Genomic DNA, 21,130 nt, shown 5'->3' on the forward strand with positions numbered 1-21,130 from the left:
TTCTATAGAAAATATTGTGTATAACACTATTTTCTATAGAAAATATTGTGTATAACACTATTTTCTATAGAAAATATTGTGTATAACACTATTTTCTATAGAAAATATTGTGTATAACAGTATTTTCTATAGAAAATATTGTGTATAACACTATTTTCTATAGAAAATATTGTGTATAACACTATTTTCTATAGAAAATATTGTGTATAACACTATTTCCTATAGAAAATATTGTGTATAACAGTATTTTCTATAGAAAATATTGTGTATAACAGTATTTTCTATAGAAAATATTGTGTATAACAGTATTTTCTATAGAAAATATTGTGTATAGCAGTATTTTCTATAGAAAATATTGTGTATAACAGTATTTTCTATAGAAAATATTGTGTATAACAGTAATTTCTATAGAAAATATTGTGTATAACAGTATTTTCTATAGAAAATATTGTGTATAACAGTATTTTCTATAGAAAATATTGTGTATAACACTTTTCTATAGAAAATATTGTGTATAACACTATTTTCTATAGAAAATATTGTGTATAACACTATTTTCTATAGAAAATATTGTGTATAACACTATTTTCTATAGAAAATATTGTGTATAGCACTATTTTCTATAGAAAATATTGTGTATAACACTATTTTCTATAGAAAATATTGTGTATAACACTATTTTCTATAGAAAATATTGTGTATAACACTATTTTCTATAGAAAATATTGTGTATAACACTATTTTCTATAGAAAATATTGTGTATAACACTATTTTCTATAGAAAATATTGTGTATAACAATATTTTCTATAGAAAATATTGTGTATAACACTATTTTCTATAGAAAATATTGTGTATAACACTATTTTCTATCAAAAATATTGTGTATAACACTATTTTCTATCGAAAATATTGTGTATAACACTATTTTCTATCGAAAATATTGTGTATAACACTATTTTCTATAGAAAATATTGTGTATAACACTATTTTCTATAGAAAATATTGTGTATAACACTATTTTCTATAGAAAATATTGTGTATAACACTATTTTCTATAGAAAATATTGTGTATAACACTATTTTCTATAGAAAATATTGTGTATAACACTATTTTCTATAGAAAATATTGTGTATAACACTATTTTCTATAGAAAATATTGTGTATAACACTATTTTCTATAGAAAATATTGTGTATAACACTATTTTCTATAGAATACAGAATATTCTATAGAATATTGTACAGAATATACATACAGCATTTTTTTCCGTGTATGTAATCGATATACATGTGTATATTTCTTTATCGATAAATATAAACTTAAATTATATTATTAAAAAAATGGATACTTTATTAATGTTTTATATAACTACAAAACTAAAGATAAGAAATTGATAAGATTTAAACAAAATAAAAATTATGTACATATATTATCTCTGACATTAAAAATATCTCGAGTACAATCGTTCATACAATTTCTGAACCTATGTAGTCTGGCAACTTTAGGGTTGTAAATCAATTATCACATTACACTGGCATCATTGTCCAATTGTTATTCTATTTCTTTTTGTGCAGTGGAAAAAGTCATAAGATTTTACAAAAGAATTTTCAGAATTTTCCTTGATTACAATAACTAAAAAAAACAATGAACTTGTGAAAATAAGCTAGAAAAAGTTTGCGGAAATAGAGTGTAATTGAAAACTAATATGATTGAATGGCAATAAAATGATTATGAAAATGTTAAATACAAAAGAAGCAAAGTAATTAAGGGGTACTTGGTGGAAGAAAGAAAATATTAAGAAAAAAACAGAAACAGACGTCGTAGTATTGTAACACCTTTTTGTAAACTGCTAATAAAGCAGTTTTTGAATACTGTATGTAAAAGTGTGCGTGAGTGAGTGACTGACTGACTGTGAGTGAATAGAGTGTAGAAAAGAAGTGAGTGTGGTGGTGTCGTCGCTTTTGGAATTCCATTGCAGTTTGCTAGTGCAGGCAGGCAGACACCCCACTTTATACACCCAACGCTTGGATTATCAATAAATATGGGTGCTAAAGAGTCCAAACAGTCCTGCATTAATTACGAGGATGCAGTCAAACGTGGTAAGTCGCAAGAATTCCACTTACATACAACTTCCTCCATTTATATCTATGTAAATGTAAATATGTAATTAGAATAATTGAAACCATTATTTTTTTGCTTAAACGTTGGGTGGGAGTTTTTTTTTATTTTCATTGTTTTTATTGAAAAGGGAGGGGAAATGTAAGAGGGGTCAATGAAATAGGTTATTTTGCCTTAAAAAGAGTTCTTTCTTTTTATCGATTGTTGTTTTCTTTTTTGAGCTTTTTCGTTTTACTAAATGTGTGTTTTTCTTATTATTTTTGTTTTCTATTTTGTATTTTTTTTTAATTTAATCATTTCATAGATTACCTTATAAAAAGTTATTAAAAATAAAGTTCTTTTTTTTAAATTATGTATTGTGAAATGATTGTTGTTATTATTGTTTTAGTATAGTGAAGTGGTTTTTATTTTTTCGTATTGTTTTTGTTATTGTTTTAGTGTTAGCTTTAATTGTAGTGGTCTGGTCGTAGGGAATTCTCTGTATGTTTTCTTTTTGTTGCCATTTCTAATTGTGACGTCACAAAGGAAATAGCTATGTCTAGCTTTAATTAATTTTTAAGATGAGAGAACTTTTTTTAGACTATTGTTTAGTTAAAAATTATTAATAATAGAAAAAATTATGAAAAGAAAACAAATGTAGCAGAGTTATGAACCAATTTATTTAATTTTTTTAATGCAGAGATGTAAATTAGTGCATTGATTTATTTGTTTAGAAATGCATGAAAGAAAGTACAATTATTTTGGACATGAACCATTCTCAATTAATAAACGTAAATAGTATTTTCTAATAAATAAATTTTAGAATGGCTTAATTTTCGTCATCTTCGAAAATTAGAATTTTGATTTGAAATAACTTTTATAGAATTTATAGATCATTAAAAAATATTTAATGAATTCCATTATGACACATTTTCTTATTTCAAACTTACAAATAATTTGTATTGAATTTAAGAAATTTCTTATTACATTTCAGACTTTTCCAATTGAATTTCAGAACTTTCTAATTATATTTCAGAATTGTATTTCAGAAATATCCATTTGTATTTCATAAGTTTTAATTTATACCTGAAAAGTGTCTAATAGTATTTCAGAATTTCTTATTTGTATTTCAGAATTTTCTATTTGTATTTCAGAAATTTCCATTGGTATTGCTATTAGAATTTTTTGAAATACAAATGGAAATTTCTGAAATAAAATTACAGCATTTTGAATTACATTTGGAAAATTCTATCAACATTCTATGAGTTTTTAGCTAAGTTCGAAAATAAGTTCCAACAATTTTAGAAATTGGAAATTTTGAAATAAAATTCAAACGCTCAACTTATTTGTATAGCATTTCCAATATAGTTTCAGAAAATTTGAGTTTTTGGTTATGTTCAAAAATTCGAACTTAAGATCGAAAATTTTTAGACTTGTGAAAATGTTTCAAATACTTAGAGATATTTAAAAAAAATCAAACGTTCAACGAATTTGAGTTGTTTTATTATATAGTTTCCGAAAATATATGTTTTTGGCCAAGGTCGAAATTTTTTTAAACCTTTACAAAATTCTGTAAAAATGAATTTAGAAATTGGAAATTATACGAATGAATTTGAGTTGTATGAGTTGTACAAACAAAATGTGTTTTTTTTTGGACAAGTTCGAAAATATTTTTTAAACCTGTAAAAAATTGTTTAATAATTCTGGATGTTATTAAACAGTTTCTTACATTTTTGAATTTCGAAATTGAAAATTTTTATAAAAAATTTCGAACGTTACACAAATTTGGATTGTATTTTCCATATAGTATTCGAAAATTTGAGTTTTCGGTCAAGTTCGAAAATTCAAACTTCAAAAGTTCAACATAATTTTAAAGTAATTTCAATGTAATTTCAGGAAATCTTAGTTTTTACAAAGTTCGAAAATTCGAACTTAAGTTCGAAAACTTTTTGAAAACATTTTCTCAAATTTTTAAAACTCAAAACAAGAGATTTAAAAAATAAAATCAAAATTTAAACCAATTTTTATTGTATTTGCAATCATAAAATCTTAGTTTTTTACAAAGTTCAAAATTCGAACTTAAGTTTGAAAACAGTTTGGACCTGTAAAAATGTGATGTTAAAAAAAATTTAAAGTATTATCAATGTTATTCAAAGAAATCTTAGTTTTTGACAAAGTTCGAAAATTCGAACTTAAGTTCGAAAACAAGAAATTTTGAAAAAATACAAACTTTAAACTATTAATTTTGAAAAAAATAAAAACTTTAAACTAATTTTTATAGTATTGTCAATAAGAAAATCTTAGTTTTTGAGAAAGTTCAAAATTCCACCTTAAGTTTGAATGTCTGTAAAATGTGAGGATGTTAAAAAATAAGATAAACAAACAAAATTTTGAAAAAAAAAATCAAAACTTAAGTTTTTATTTTGTTTCAGCGTAAAAAAGAGTTAACTGGAATGTTATCTTCCAAAAAATGACTTTACATTATGAATATAATATTTATTACATGTTCTTGAAATTAAACACGTTTTTAATAATTTCTCAGAAATTCAAATTTCTCATGCTTAATCTTCTACCCAATTTGTTTGTCATCAATACGATTTGCTCTAATAAACTCTAGTTGTAAATAAAATAAATTTTTATGTCTCTAATATACTAAGTACCTATGAACGTCAGTGACACTTTACTAACACTAACAACTACAAATAAACAGCCACTTGAAGTGTTTGAGCAAATACAGTTAAATATTATTAATTTGTAAAAAAATGAAAACAGATTTAGAAATAAAACAATAAATAAATTAACACTTTATAAATATAAATTATAGATAAGATTTTGATACATGATTCATACTCAATTTTTAATTATAATATGTTCAAAATTTTCTTCACTTAGTTTCCGAATCCGAATTAAGACGCCTTAAAGAAGCTTTCAAGAAATCAGCAGGAGTTGGTCGCTTCTATTTAAGTCGTAATGCATTCCAGCAAGATGTATTGTGTGAGGGTGTGCCGCCAAATGTTACAGATTTACTCTATACCGCCTGTGGTGGCACCAGCAAGGGTATTTCTCTAAAGGATCTGCTATGTGGCCTAGTTTTAATTACACGCGGTACCGAAGATGAAAAAACCAAGTAAGTTTTGCTGTAACGTATAATATAACATTTCAACTGATATTTATTTTTATCTTCAAAAGATTTCTTTGGAATTTATATTGCAATGACAATGGCACTTATATATTAAAGTCCGATTTCATCAAGGCTATTAATTTACATCCCTACGAAAGTGTTTCATTGTTTTCACAAACGGATCGCATAAATTTCGAACAATTTCAGGGTTGGATTTTAAAAAATCGTACCTCTACCGTACTCTCGAAATGGTTATTATCCGATAATTGCATAAGTTTGACTTCGGAATTGGAAACACCCACATTCTATCAAAGTTTAGCGGGGGTAACACATTTGGAAGAAAAGGTTAGTTTCATAAATGTTAAATTACACAATTATTTGTATAAACTTTAATATTTTTAGGATATTGGTGATTTGGAGAAAGAGTTTTGGCGTTTAAAGAACTCCTCGCCCAATGGCCAATTGGATTTGCAATTGCTGGGACCTTTATTAAGTCCTCCCATACCCAAAAATGCTTTACAAGGCCTATTCAATGCTTTTGATGAAAATCGAGATGGTCATATTGATTTCAAAGAGCTGTGTTGTGGCGTCAGTGCTGCCTGTCGCGGACCTGGTGTGGAGCGAACAAGATGTAAGTGTATTTTTAATATTAACAGCTATCGAAGACATTATTTATTTTTTATATATTACAGTTTGTTTCAAAATCTTCGATGTGGATCGTGATGGTATTTTAAATCATTTCGAAACTTTACAAATGATAAATGTTTTATTGTTTGTGGCCAAAGAAAATCGCAATGCTAATATGTACAAAGATATAACGAAACATGAAGCTTTAAAAGATATTGTTAACTTTACCACTTTAAAAGGTGGCCAAAACCAAAAAATGGTAATTCTTATTGAAAACTCTTTTTTTTTATAAACATTTTACTGTTGTTTTATTTCTGTTTTCTAGGATTCTCTAACATTAGAAGATTTAAATGTTAATTTGAGAGCCGAAGATTTTATGATGTGGAATGTTAAAAGTAACTTAAAACTATTACAGCCATTTTTAGATTTGATATTTGAAGTTTGTCACATAGTGTTTGGTTTATGGCCTCAATGTCGTCATATGGAATATGATATAGGTGAGTAAAACAAATATAGCAATGAATCTGCAAAAAAAAAGTGAATAGTTACTGCTGTGTCTGGATTGGACAGTTTTCTATAGAAAAATATCTGTATTGAACAGTTTTCTATAGAAAAATGTATGTATTGGAAAGTTTTCTATAGAAAAGTGTCTGCATTGGACAATTTTCTATAGAAAAGTGTATGCAGTGGACGGTATTCTATAGAAAAGTGTCTGCCTTGGAGAGTTTTCTATAGGAAAGTGTCTGCATTGGACAGTTTTCTATAGAAAAGTGTCTGCATTGGACAGTTTTCTATAGAAAAGTGTCTGCATTGGACAGTTTTCTATAGAAAAGTGTCTGCATTGGACAGTTTTCTATAGAAAAGTGTCTGCATTGGACAGTTTTCTATAGAAAAGTGTCTGCATTGGACAGTTTTCTATAGAAAAGTGTCTGCATTGGACAGTTTTCTATAGAAAAGTGTCTGCATTGGACAGTTTTCTATAGAAAAGTGTCTGCATTGGACAGTTTTCTATAGAAAAGTGTCTGCATTGGACAGTTTTCTATAGAAAAGTGTCTGCATTGGACAGTTTTCTATAGAGAAGTGTCTGCATTGGACAGTTTTCTATAGAAAAGTGTCTGCATTGGACAGTTTTCTATAGAAAAGTGTCTGCATTGGACAGTTTTCTATAGAAAAGTGTCTGCATTGGACAGTTTTCTATAGAAAAGTGTCTGCATTGGACAGTTTTCTATAGAAAAGTGTCTGCATTGGACAGTTTTCTACAGAAAAGTGTCTGCATTGGACAGTTTTCTATAGAAAAGTGTCTGCATTGGACAGTTTTCTATAGAAAAGTGTCTGCATTGGACAGTTTTCTATAGAAAAGTGTCTGCATTGGACAGTTTTCTATAGAAAAGTGTCTGCATTGGACAGTTTTCTATAGAAAAGTGTCTGCATTGGACAGTTTTATTTATTTTATTTATTTTCATTTATTTAGAATCAAGCCCTTAGGGCCAAATATGATTCATATTCCACTCAGAAAAAATTAATTACATAAAATTAAAAAATTTATACATAGTAAGAATAGAAATTAAATACTAAAATTTTTTTAAAAAAAATATAATAATCAATAAAAAAAAAAAAAAATTGTAATATAAAGTATAATAATTATATACATTATACGATAACAGTATTAGGTAATATGCAAAGGGGAGAAAAATAAAAAAAAAAAATAGAAGCAAAGAAGCAAATTTACAAACTTTGTTCAAAATATTGTTTCAGTCTACGCTTAAATGTTTGATTCGAAAAAGAAAAACATTTTAATTTTATGGACAGTTTTCTATAGAAAAGTGTCTGCATTGGACAGTTTTCTATAGAAAAGTGTCTGCATTGGACAGTTTTCTATAGAAAAGTGTCTGCATTGGACAGTTTTCTATAGAAAAGTGTCTGTATGTGAAGTTTTTTATAGAAAAATATCTGCATTGATTGTTTTTTCATAAAAAATATTTCTTTTATTTTTTTTAGTAAGAGGCTGGCTAGATCGTGAGGAAAAACGCAAATATCGTGTTGGACAATTTTGGTATTTAATTTCACGTGATTGGTGGATGACCTGGTTGCATTATGTCAACAATATCTCCACGACATGTGAATATTGTAGACATACTGGCGCCCAACAACGTCAATCAACTTATAATTGTGGCATTGACGAGGCTTTGGTATGTGATGAAAGTTTTAATACCAATTCCTTGGATTCTGTAGGCGTTGATGTCTGTGTAACAAGCGATAATTGCAGTATGGGTAAGGATTTCTATGTTCCTGATTAGATATTTTCTTTAAACTTATATGGGTATTTTGTGTTAAAAAGGTTCGGCCAGCAGTGGCATATCTACGGGACGTAATTTGGGTTGTCGTCCCAGTGCCATAGACAATACCAGTCTGGTTACACCAAATCCTTTTAAGAATATACGCACCTTGACGGGCGAGGGGGGTCATTTGAAGCGTGATACACCTTTAGTACAAAACCATGATTTTGAATTGGTACCCAAATCCCTGTGGAAGGCTTTAAATCGTTGGTATGGTGATAACTTACCGCTGCCACGTCAAGTCATACAACCGCCAAATACCACAGATGTGGAACTGGAATTGTATCCTTTAAATCTGCGTATTTTGCTGCATCAAAGTGTGCCACAAGCCCAGACCGCCAATAATTGGGGTGCTGTATCGGGTAAGGCTTTTTTGAACTTTAAAGTTGTAGAGTTTCCATAATTTGTATGTTTTTTTAAGGTGGATATGGTGTTTTAGCTTCTGGTGGTGGATTTGCTGCAATTACCGCTTCCAGTGTGCTGCAGCCGCCAAAGCGTTATTTGGCTTACACCGCCGCTTTTAGTCGTTTAGCTACCGTACAACAAATTGGCAATTTTCTTTGTGAACAATTACGTTTACGCACCGAAGATATACGTTTGTGGCATATACCAGCCGGATCTTTAGAAAATAGTGCCATTTTATTGGAAGAAGATAATGTAACGCTTAAAGAGCTAATGATCAAGGATAATGATCAAATTCTGTTGGAAATTAGAAATAAAGATCAAACTTGGCCCGAGGAATTGGGTTCCTTGACTTTAACACAAACAGGGGGCTCTGCTTTAAATGATCGCAGACTTACACGCTCGTCCATTATGTCTGTACAGGCGCCCGGAGCTACGGGTTTACATAATTTGGGAAATACCTGTTTTATGAATGCCGCTCTTCAGGTTCTATTCAATACACAACCTTTGGCCCAGTATTTTCGACAAAATATGCACATGTTCGAGTTAAATACCACCAATAAGTTGGGTACTAGAGGCCATTTAGCCACCAGATATGGAGAACTGTTAAAAGAAGTGTGGAGTGCTACCACCAGATCGGTGGCTCCTTTAAAGTTGCGTTTTTGTGTTACCAAACATGCTCCCCAGTTTGCGGGTGGCGGCCAGCATGATTCACAAGAGTTATTGGAATGGCTTTTAGATGCTTTGCATGAAGATCTTAATCGTGTAATGGAAAAACCCTATAGCGAACTGAAAGACTCTAATGGAAGACCAGATAAAATTGTGGCAGCAGAGGCTTGGCTGCAGCATCATGCACGCAATCAGTCTATAATAATTGATTTATTTTATGGCCAGTTGAAGTCGAAAGTTAGCTGTATGTGTTGTGGCCGGGAATCCGTGCGTTTTGATCCTTTCAGTTTATTGAGTTTACCTTTGCCAGTGGAAAATTTCATCTACTTTGAGGTTTTGGGTAAGTTGTGTTGCTTTCTTTTCATTATTTTACTAGACACTTTATTTTATTAACTGTTTTCTTAGTAATTTTATTGGATGGTTCGGTGCCCACCAAATATGGTGTGCGTTTAAATTCGGAATCAAAATATTTTGATTTGAAACGTAAACTGGCCTCCTTGTGTTATTTAAATCCCAACTTTATGCTTATCTGTGAGGTTTGGAATTCTCAAATAAGACACTCATTTCCGGATGAAGATAAAATTAAACCTTCTTCGGCCAAAGAATTATATGTTTATCAATTACCCGAAGAATGTGCCGATCGTTCGAGATCTAGTTCTACTTTGGGCATAAATATAGAAAAAGGTCTAAAAGATATACAAAGAAGTTCAGGTAAGCGGATAAACAAACCATCCGATTCGCTGTTAACTTATATGCCAAACTTATTGAATTCTCTTTCTAGCCATGTTAACAGCTTATGATTCATATTCTTCCTTGACTTTATTAAATAATACAACTACCAATAATATTTCATCTAATAATCAAACAAATTCCATAAATAATATTAATAACGATGGTCAAACACAGCAACAGATATATGCTGAACATCATCAACATCAATCACAACATTCTTTTGATGATACACCACCACCGCCACTGCCAACACAACCACAAACCTCGTTAACCAATGCTACATTATCAACTACTGCAATTGCTTCGTCTAGGCTGCAACATAATAATTTCGAAAATGTTCGCTGTAATATGACACTGGCCGATGAATATGACGATGAAACCGAAGACGATGATGTACATGTATCAACGAAGGTAAGGCGGTGCTTTGGAAACACTATGTGCATGCCCCAGAATTTATTATGCTTCAAGGTATGGCTACTATTTTAAGGCAACAACACAATTATGTATTTAATATTGTCTAAGAATATGAAATTTACTTCTCTACTCTTGTTTTTTTTATATGCTCTCTTACATGTGTAAATGAAAGAAAAGAGAAAATTTGCAAAAATTTTCTTATTTTAAATGTTAATGATGCAATAATGTTATCGATTTGGAATTCTGAAAAGGTGTAGATTTTTATGTGGTACCAAATGTTGTTGAATTGAGCTACTTGAGAAAGAAAAGTAAATGTATTACACTATTTTCGATAGAAAAGTGTCTGCATTGGACAGTTTTCTATAGAAAAGTGTCTGCATTGGACAATTTTCTATAGAAAAGTGTCTGCATTGGACAATTTTCTATAGAAAAGTGTCTGCATTGGACAATTTTCTATAGAAAAGTGTCTGCATTGGACAGTTTTCTATAGAAAAGTGTCAGCATTGGACAGTTTTCTATAAAAAAGTGTCTGCATTGGACAGTTTTCTATAGAAAAGTGTCTGCATTGGACAGTTTTCTATAGAAAAGTGTCTGCATTGGACAGTTTTCTATAGAAAAGTGTCTGCATTGGACAGTTTTCTATAAAAAAGTGTCTGCATTGGACAGTTTTCTATAGAAAAGTGTCTGCATTGGACAGTTTTCTATAGAAAAGTGTCTGCATTGGACAGTTTTCTATAGAAAAGTGTCTGCATTGGACAGTTTTCTATAGAAAAGTGTCTGCATTGGACAGTTTTCTATAGAAAAGTGTCTGCATTGGACAGTTTTCTATAGAAAAGTGTCTGCATTGGACAGTTTTCTATAGAAAAGTGTCTGCATTGGACAATTTTCTATAGAAAAGTGTCTGCATTGGACAGTTTTCTATAGAAAAGTGTCTGCATTGGACAGTTTTCTATAGAAAAGTGTCTGCATTGGACAGTTTTCTATAGAAAAGTGTCTGCATTGGACAGTTTTCTATAGAAAAGTGTCTGCATTGGACAGTTTTCTATAGAAAAGTGTCTGCATTGGACAGTTGTCTATAGAAAAGTGTCTGCATTGGACAGTTTTCTATAGAAAAGTGTCTGCATTGGACAGTTTTCTATAAAAAATACAATGCTGCAATCTTCCTGCATATACAGCATTCCAAAATGCCTAACAATCGATCAAATGCATCGTGAATTGTCTGCAGTGAATATTAGCCATATATTAGAGTTAATCAAAATATTCATCACTTCAACATTCTTCAAAATCCAAGCTCACAAAATTTTCCCCAATTTATTTCTAAAGGGACATAAGACTACCCCAGACTTTCCGCTACAAATTCTATACTTTAAAGTTTTATTTACATACAATAATAATAAGTCCTTATTTGTTGCATCATTAATATTTATTCTTTACATACGTTTGCATTTTGTTTTGTTCAAAAGCAATATATATTGTATAGGCTTTGCTGTCTGTCATTGTGTGAAACTTTGCCAAAAAAAAGGAAAAAACCTTTAATAATTAACGAAAAACACAATTCTGTTAATATTAGCCAAACAATTTGTTTCATAAGCTAAAAACAACAACTACCTTTAATATGGAAGTATGCATACATTTTTTCCAAAACACACATTTTTGGTAAAGAATGTGACTCTTTGTTTTAACTACATATCGTACATATTAAATACAAATTCTGTTTTATATAGCAATACCTTTTTTTCCAATTAATTTGTAGTGGTTTTGGTTGTAAACATTATGGAATTTTTTTCCTTTTAGTTTTGATTTTGTTTATAAATTTTCTTTAATTTAAATCAATGATGTACAATTTTGTAAATTTCAACTGATTGCTTTTTAGTTGTTCAATGCAAATGCACAAATGCGATATTCTCGCTCAGAAATGCAGTAAATTTGATTTAATTTAGCTTAAATCGTAGGTCTTTTTTAGACTTATTTAAGTTTTACTCATAGGTCTTTATATAGTCTTAGTTTAGCTTTAATCGTAGATCTTTATATAGTCTTAGTTTAGCTTCAAGCACAGGTCTTTATATAGTCTTAGTTTAGCTTTAATAGTAGGTCTTTTTATTTGCTTTGTTTAGCTTCAATTGAAGGTCCTTGTATAGTCTCAATTTATCTCCAATCGTAGGTCTTTATATAGTCCAAGTTTAGCTTCAATCGTAGGTCTTAGTTTAGCTTCAATTGAAGTCTCTTACGGAGTCTCAGTTTATCTTCAATCGTAGGTCTTTATATAGTCCAAGTTTAGCTTCAATCATAGGTCTTTATATAGTCTTAGGTTAGCTTCAATGAAGGCTCATACGTAGTGTCAGTTATCTTTAATCGTATAACCCAAGTTTAGATTCAATCATAGGTCTTTATATAGTAGAAGGTTAGCTTCAATGGAAGGCTCTTACGTGGTCTCATTTTCCAACTTTAGCTTCAATCATAGGTCTAAGTTTAGCTTGAAATGAAGGTCCTTATTTAGTCTCAGTTTATCTTCAATCGTAGGGGTTTATAAGGTCCAAGCTTAGCTTCAATCATAGATTTTTATAAGATCCAAGTTTAGCTTTAATCATAGGTCTTTATATAGTCTTAGTTTATCTTCAGTTAAAGGCCGTTATATTCAATCGAAGATTTTAGTTTAGCTTCATTCGAAGGTCCTTATATTGTCTTTGTTAATCTTCTATTTGGCTTTAATCGTAGGGGTTTATATTGTTATAGTTTAGCTTTAATTATAGATTTTTATATAGTCTTTGTTTAGCTTCAACTTTAAGAGAAATTTGCATCTGAAAATAAAATTACTGCATTTCATAAACCTACCCTAAGATTTTCGTTGCTTTGACATAAAGCTGATGGGAAACTTAATGGAATCTCTCAAATCAATCTTCTGCTTTTGTTCATCATTGTTTTTTTTTAAATAAAAATTGTACATTTGATTTATTGTTATCTTTTTTTTTTGTAATTAAATTCCCATTTTAATTGTTAGCAACCACTATAGTTCTAGTTTAATTGTACAGTTCCTTTCTTGTAGCTATAATTGTTTACTAGTTTTAATAAAGCACCTTTTTTTTTAAATTAATTTGTTGTTAGCCAAATTCCTGTTTATTTTTTCTCTTTTTTTTTGTAGAAAATTATTTTTATTTTTTTTGGTCCTTTTAGTTAACTTTATGTTTCTTTGGTTCTATTTTCTTACGCCTTTTATATATAGAATTTTAGGTTGTGGTTCTAGCAAATGTGCTTGTGGTGTGTAGCCTCTGTTTATAACTGTTTTATAACTTTATTATTGCTTAAAGCACTTGGCTTAAATTATAAATAATATATCTATTGATTTTAATTAATAAATTGCTGCCTTTATTTATAACCAAAGCACACTTGCTAACTAAATAACATTTGTTTTTCCTTTATTTATCATATAACCCCATTATTAAACCTAATTTTTATATATATATATACTTAATTAATTGCTGTTTAGCAAACACCCCATATAAGTCGTAGTCCTGAGAATACTTTTGTCAATGGTGGCACTTTACAAAAGCATATATCCACCTCTAAGCTATTACATGCCACTGAGGCAAATACTTGTTCCTCTTCATCTGTTACTGCTACACATTCCGGTGAAAATTCCATGGAAAGTTCTACTTGTGATCCTTTAACAAATCTAAATACCACTAATTCCTCAGAGCCCGCTTCAATGTGTGATGGTCTGCGACGCATGAGCGATTGTCCTTGTCGCCTTAATGCCTCGGCCGACGAGAATAATGCTCAGCGTTTAATGGAGGCGGAAATTAATCGTCAAAATTTCATGCAACAAGAATTAAATGATTCGTTGGGGGCTGCTGCTGCTGCAGCAATGCCACCGGCAGCTGGTGCTGCTATTGTGAGTGATGCCGCTGCCGCTATGGGTAATGGTATATTTTCAAGAGTTCCTTCGCAACATTATAAAGTTGGTAAATATTTGATGGCCGTACATCGTAAGATCACACGTCAGGATAGTTATTTTCTGTCGCATCATAAAACGCGACCCAGCATATTTGGTGTGCCTTTGATAATACCCAATTTGGAGGGTGGTACAAATAAGGATTTATATTGTGCTGTTTGGTTGCAAGTTAGCCGTCTGCTAAGTCCATTGCCGGCGTCAACCGATCAAGCTAATCATGCGGCAGACTGGTAAGTTGTAAATCATCATAGTTCATTAAATTGTGTTACGATTGAAGCTAAACTAAGACAATATGATGACCTAGGATTAAAACTAAACTAAGACTAAAAAAGACCTACAATTGAAGCTAAACTAAGACTATATAAAGACCTACATTTGAAAGTAAACTAAGACAATATAAAGACCAGACCTATGATTGAAGCTAAAGTCTTTATAAACACCAACGATTGAAGCTAAACTAAGACAATACGAAGAGCTATGATTGAAGCTAAACTAAGACTTTAAAACGACCTACGATTAACTCTTAACTAAGACTATATAAAGACCTACGATTGAAGCTAAACTTAGACAATACGAAGAGCTATGATTGAAGCTAAACTAAGACTATAGAAAGACCTACGGTTGAAGCTAAACTAAGACTATATAAAGACCTACTATTAAAGCTTAGTTTAGCTTTAAACTAAGACTATAGAAAGACCTACGATTGAAGCTAAACTAAGACTATATAAAGACCTACGATTGAAGCTAAACTAAGACTATATAAAGACCTACGATTGAAGCTAAACTAAGACTATATAAAGACCTACGATTAAAGCTTAGTTTAGCTTTAAACTAAGACTATATAAAGACCTACTATTAAAGCTTAGTTTAGCTTTAAACTAAGACTATAGAAAGACCTACGATTGAAGCTAAACTAAGACTATATAAAGACCTACGATTAATGCTTAGTTTAGCTTTAAACTAAGACTATATAAAGACCTACGATTAAAGCTTAGTTTAGCTTTAAACTAAGACTATATAAAGACCTACTATTAAAGCTTAGTTTAGCTTTAAACTAAGAATATAGAAAGACCTACGATTGAAGCTAAACTAAGACTATATAAAGACCTACGATTAAAGCTTAGTTTAGCTTTAAACTAAGACTATAGAAAGACCTACGATTGAAGCTAAACTAAGACTATATAAAGACCTACGATTAAAGCTTAGTTTAGCTTTAAACTAAGACTATAGAAAGACCTACGATTGAAGCTAAACTGAGACTATATAAAGACCTACGATTGAAGCTAAACTAAGACTATATAAATACCTACGATTAAAGCTTAGTTTAGCTTTAAACTAAGACTATATAAAGACCTACTATTAAAGCTTAGTTTAGCTTTAAACTAAGAATATAGAAAGACCTACGATTGAAGCTAAACTAAGACTATATAAAGACCTACGATTAAAGCTTAGTTTAGCTTTAAACTAAGACTATAGAAAGACCTACGATTGAAGCTAAACTAAGACTATATAAATACCTACGATTAAAGCTTAGTTTAGCTTTAAACTAAGACTATAGAAAGACCTACGATTGAAGCTAAACTAAGACTATATAAAGACCTACGATTGAAGCTAAACTAAGACTATATAAAGACCTACGATTGAAGCTAAACTAAGACTATATAAAGACCTACGATTGAAGCTAAACTAAGACTATATAAAGACCTACGATTAATGCTTAGTTTAGCTTTAAACTAAGACTATATAAAGACCTACGATTAAAGCTTAGTTTAGCTTTAAACTAAGACTATATAAAGACCTACTATTAAAGCTTAGTTTAGCTTTAAACTAAGACTATAGAAAGACCTACGATTGAAGCTAAACTAAGACTATATAAATACCTACGATTAAAGCTTAGTTTAGCTTTAAACTAAGACTATATAAAGTCCTACTATAAAGCTTAGTTTAGCTTTAAACTAAGAATATAGAAAGACCTACGATTGAAGCTAAACTAAGACTATATAAAGACCTACGATTAAAGCCTAGTTTAGCTTTAAACTAAGACTATATAAAGACCTACGATTAAAGCTTAGTTTAGCTTTAAACTAAGATTATATAAAGACCTACGGTTAAAACTTAGTTTAGCTTTAAACTAAGACTATATAAAGACCTACGATTAAAGCTAAACTAAAACTATATAAACCCCTACAATTGAAGCTAAACTAAGACTATATAAAGACCTACGAAATTCATCCTAAATCTGTTCAATTTTAACAACTTAAATTTTCTTTTAATTTTCCAGTGACGATAGCCTGGGCTATGATTTTCCATTTTCATTGCGTGCCGTTAAAAATGATGGCCTAACATGTGCTTTATGTCCCTGGTCAAATTTTTGTCGTGGCTGTGAAATACCCTGTAATAATGATTATGTTTTACAAGGTAATTTATTTACCAGCAGCTTAAATACAAGTAAGTTTTTTTTAAGAAATATAACTTTATATCATGTTAATTATTCCAAACATTTAAAGGTAATGCCTCTACACCTAAAATGATGCCAAAATATACAACAGGTTCTTTGCCTAATTTAGAAAATAATAAGAAAACTATTGCAGCCACCTCATCCGACAGAGATTCATTGCAATCGCAACAATCGACGACTCAGGGGATAACAAGAAATGGTGGTGAACATTTTACCATAGCCATAGATTGGGATCCCACAGCATTGCACTTGCGTTATCAAAGTACTTTGGAAAGGGTAGGTTTTGAATTTAATTTCGAAGACTTTTATATTTATGGTTTTTTTTGTACAGCTTTGGGTAGATCATGATACGGTGACAATATGTCGCAAAGAACAAATTGAACCGGTTGATTTGAATCATTGCCTAAAAGCATTTACCTCGGAGGAGAAATTAGAACAGTGGTATCACTGCAGCCATTGTAAAGGTAAAAAGCCAGCCACTAAGAAATTACAAATCTGGAAATTGCCACCCATATTGGTAAGTTACACTTAATTAACCTCTTTTATAAGTTTAACTTTATAATTTATGTTTTGTTAGATTGTACATTTGAAACGTTTCAATTGTGTCAACAACAAATGGGTTAAATCACAAAAGGTGGTGCATTTTCCATTTGACAACTTCGATCCCACTCCCTATTTGGCAGCGGTGCCTCAAGAAACAATTTTACGACACAAAGAACTACTCGAAATTAATGATATTTCTCAGACGATGGCCGAAATTAGTGAAAAAGATGATACTACTACCACTTTAAATGATAAAGCCTTAGAAACTCAAACATCTACACACTATACGCACTCCCCAAATAATGGCAATAGTACCAGTACAAACACCACCATCAACACACTAAATACCACCACCACCACCAGTACCGCTAGCAACAAACCTCTTAACGGTCTAACCAAGGAGGCTCAATTGTCTTTAGACGATCAAGTTAATAATTTGCTGAATTTACACAATCACACTCAAATTTTAGATAATTGCAGTAATATTGTAGAGACCAGTACCGCAACAGCTTCCCCAACAACCAATCAAAACTCCTCTAGCAATACCAACAATGATAATTTACCACAAACAAACGAAGAATTGGAAGATGACGAAAGTACGGATAAAATGTTAGATAATGCCTCGATAATGGGTAATACTCTGCGCCAAAATGAGGGAGATCGTACAATGACGCGAAGAAAACGTTTAATATCGACCAGTTTAACTAAGACGCCCATAATTGATGGCGAATTTGAAGACTTCCATCAGCATAAGCTGAAAAATGGTGAAGATAAGTTTGATCCGAAATATAAATTGTATGCTGTTGTGGTAAGTGTTAATATTGATATAGTTTAGCTTTAATAGTAGGTATTTATGTAGTCTTTGTTTAGTTTTAACTGTGGGTCTTTATATAGTCTTAGTTTAGCTTTAATCATGGGTCTTTATAGATTCTTAGTTTAGCATTAATCGTGATATTTTAAGGAGTCTTAGTTTAGCTTTAATCGTGGGTCTATATAGAGTCTTAGTTTAGTTTTAATCGTGGGTCTTTATAGAGGGTTAGTTTTGATTTAATCGTGGATTTTTTTAGAGACTTAGTTTAGCTTTAAGTCTTGGTTTAGCTTTAATCGTGAGTCTATATAGAGTCTTAGTTTAGCTTTAATCTTGGGTATTTATAGAGTCTTACCTCCATTTTCTCAATCTCTGATTATTTTTTATTGTGACAATAAACTGACAGTTCTCATACAAAAAATGTTAATTGGAGGTTTATCGTTACAAAAACAATAACCAGATATAGAGAAAATGGGGGTTAGTTTAGCTTTAATCGTGGGTCTCTATAGACCCTAAGTTTAGCTTTAATCGTGGGTATTTATAGAGTCTTAGTTTAGCTTTAATCGTGGGTATTTATAAAGACTTAGTTTAGCTTTAATCGTGGGTATTTAGGGAGCCTTAGTTTAGCTTTAATCGAGGGTATTTCTAGACTCTTAGTTTAGCTTTATTCGTGTCTCTAGAGAGTCTTAGTTTAGCTTTAATCGTGGGTATTTATAAAGTCTTAGTTTAGCTTTAATCCTGGGTATTTATAGAGTTTTAGTTTAGCTTTAATCGTGGGTATTTATAAAATCTTGGTTTAGCTTTAATCGTGGGTATTTATAGAGTCTTAGTTTAGCTTTAATCGTGGGTATTTATAGAGTCTTAGTTTAGCTTTAATCCTGGGTATTTATAGAGTCTTAGTTTAGCTTTAATCGTGGGTATTTATAAAGTCTTAGTTTAGCTTTAATCCTGGGTATTTATAGAGTCTTAGTTTAGCTTTAATCGTGGGTATTTATAGAGTCTTGGTTTAGCTTTAATCGTGGGTATTTATAGAGTCTTAGTTTAGCTTTAATCGTGGGTATTTATAGAGTCTTAGTTTAGCTTTAATCGTGTCTCTATAGAGTCTTAGTTTAGCTTTAATCGTGGGTATTTATAAAGTGTTAGTTTAGCTTTAATCGTGGGTATTTATAGAGTCTTGGTTTAGCTTTAATCGTGGGTATTTATAGAGTCTTAGTTTAGCTTTAATCGTGGGTATTTATAAAGTCTTAGTTTAGCTTTAATCGTGGGTATTTATAGAGTCTTGGTTTAGCTTTAATCTTGGGTATTTCTAGAGTCTTAGTTTAGCTTTAATCGTTGGTATTTATAAAGTCTTAGTTTAGCTTTAATCTTGGGTATTTCTAGAGTCTTTGTTTAGCTTTAATCGTGGGTTATAGAGTATTAGTTTAGCTTTAATCGTGGGTCTTAATAGAGTCTTAGTTTAGTTTTAATCGTGGGTCTTTATAGAGGGTTAGTTTTGATTTAATCGTGAGTCTTTATAGAGTCTTAGTTTAGCTTTAATCGTAGGTCTTTATAGAGTCTTAGTTTAGTTTTAATCGTGGGTCTTTATAGAGGGTTAGTTTTGATTTAATCGTAGGTCTTTATAGAGTCTTAGTTCAGTTTTAATCGTGGGTCTTTATAGAGGGTTAGTTTAGATTTAATCGTATGTCTTCATAGACTTAGTTTAGCTTTAATCGTGGATCTTTATAGTGTCTTAATATAGCTTTAATCGTTTGTCTTCATAGAGACTTAGTTTAGCTTTAATCGTGGATCTTTATAATGTCTTAATATAGCTTTAATCGTTTGTCTTCATAGAGACTTAGTTTAGCTTTAATCGTGGATCTTTATAGTGTCTTAATATAGCTTTAATCTATTTTCTGCCAGGCATTTAATGTTTTTTCTTTTCAATATTTCAAAAACCTAACATTTTATTTATCTAAATTTCACCACGTTTTCAGTCACACTCGGGCATGTTAAATGGTGGCCATTATGTTTCCTATGCCGCTAATCCCAATGGTTCGTGGTATTGTTACAATGACAGTTCATGTCGTGAAATATCCAGTCAACCCAATATCGATCCCAGCTCTGCCTACCTACTCTTCTATGAACGCAAGGACTTAGACTATGAACCATATTTGCCAAATATTGAAGGTAAAGCCATACCAAACGGTGGCTTGGGGGCATTAGAAAACGATGAAACGGAAAATGACCTGAAGAAAATGTGCACAATATCATAAAATTTATATAAAATTGAAACAGAAGCAAACGATAGTGGCAATGTGGAAAATACAAGGAGCGGCAAAATATTAAGCATGAAATTTAAACCAACTAAACACGCTGAGCGTATAATTAAAATTGTGATTATTATATAATTTATAGGTATGTTAATTTTTTTTTATAAACCTAATTCTAAACTATTATTTTTTGTAACACTTAAAAATAACCAGTATGTTTGATTAAAGAAATTTTGAAAATGAAATGAGAAAGAAGTAAACTAAAATTAGCTAATGCAAGAAAGAGTTAACTCTGAAACTTGAGGAAATTGTTGGAAAAAGTGGGATTTTTTTAAATGTTTAATTTATTATGTTTATTATATAATTTTATTTATGTTTGTTAATTATACATTATTATTATTATTATTGTCATTATAATATGTTATATAAAATAAATTATAATAGTCGAATTTAGGTTTTTTTGCTTTGTTTATTATTATTATTATAATTTTTTGTCTTATATTAGTTTAGGTGTTATTTTGTTGTATAAAAAAACAATATTCTTCTTTATGTGTATATTCTTTTTCTTGTTTGCTTAAGTGCAATATCATTATATATATATATTTTTTATTAAATACATATTTTTGTTGTATATACATATATTTTTTTTTAATTTATATAAATGGAAACTTTATTGAAAAGAAGTTTTAAAATAAAACAGATACTAAAGATATTTATACATTA

The 21,130-nt window shown here is 30.3% G+C and overlaps 1 protein-coding gene across 2 annotated transcripts; it reads left to right on the plus strand.

Annotated features, from left to right (window-relative positions):
* The first annotated feature begins 1,523 nt into the window (after positions 1-1,523).
* Usp32 (Ubiquitin specific protease 32) lies at positions 1,524-21,130 on the plus strand. Of its 2 annotated transcripts, none has more exons than XM_065506313.1 (17): positions 1,524-2,101; positions 4,992-5,226; positions 5,289-5,565; positions 5,623-5,851; positions 5,913-6,106; positions 6,173-6,344; positions 7,846-8,118; positions 8,186-8,545; positions 8,605-9,594; positions 9,660-9,965; positions 10,036-10,454; positions 13,885-14,579; positions 16,631-16,797; positions 16,857-17,083; positions 17,139-17,324; positions 17,385-18,158; positions 20,132-21,130. In XM_065506313.1, exons 1-17 carry the CDS (start codon positions 2,044-2,046, stop codon positions 20,408-20,410), a joined length of 5,841 nt encoding a protein of 1,946 aa, XP_065362385.1. In that variant the 5' UTR covers positions 1,524-2,043; the 3' UTR covers positions 20,411-21,130. The 2 variants fall into 2 exon arrangements, with proteins under 2 accessions (XP_065362385.1, XP_065362386.1); XM_065506314.1 differs by having other exon boundaries at positions 10,036-10,397.

This window comes from Calliphora vicina, chromosome 3 (assembly GCF_958450345.1).
Source record: "Calliphora vicina chromosome 3, idCalVici1.1, whole genome shotgun sequence".
In the NCBI taxonomy this organism is placed as follows: Eukaryota; Metazoa; Arthropoda; class Insecta; order Diptera; family Calliphoridae; genus Calliphora; species Calliphora vicina.

Coding starts and splice junctions, on each gene's coding strand:
- Usp32 (XM_065506313.1), top strand. CDS start 2,044: ATGGGTGCTAAAGAGTCCAAACAGTCCTGCATTAATTACGAGGATGCA. Junction 8,119..8,185: donor AAGCGATAATTGCAGTATGG/GTAAGGATTTCT, acceptor TGTGTTAAAAAG/GTTCGGCCAGCAGTGGCATA. Junction 9,966..10,035: donor AGATATACAAAGAAGTTCAG/GTAAGCGGATAA, acceptor TTCTCTTTCTAG/CCATGTTAACAGCTTATGAT.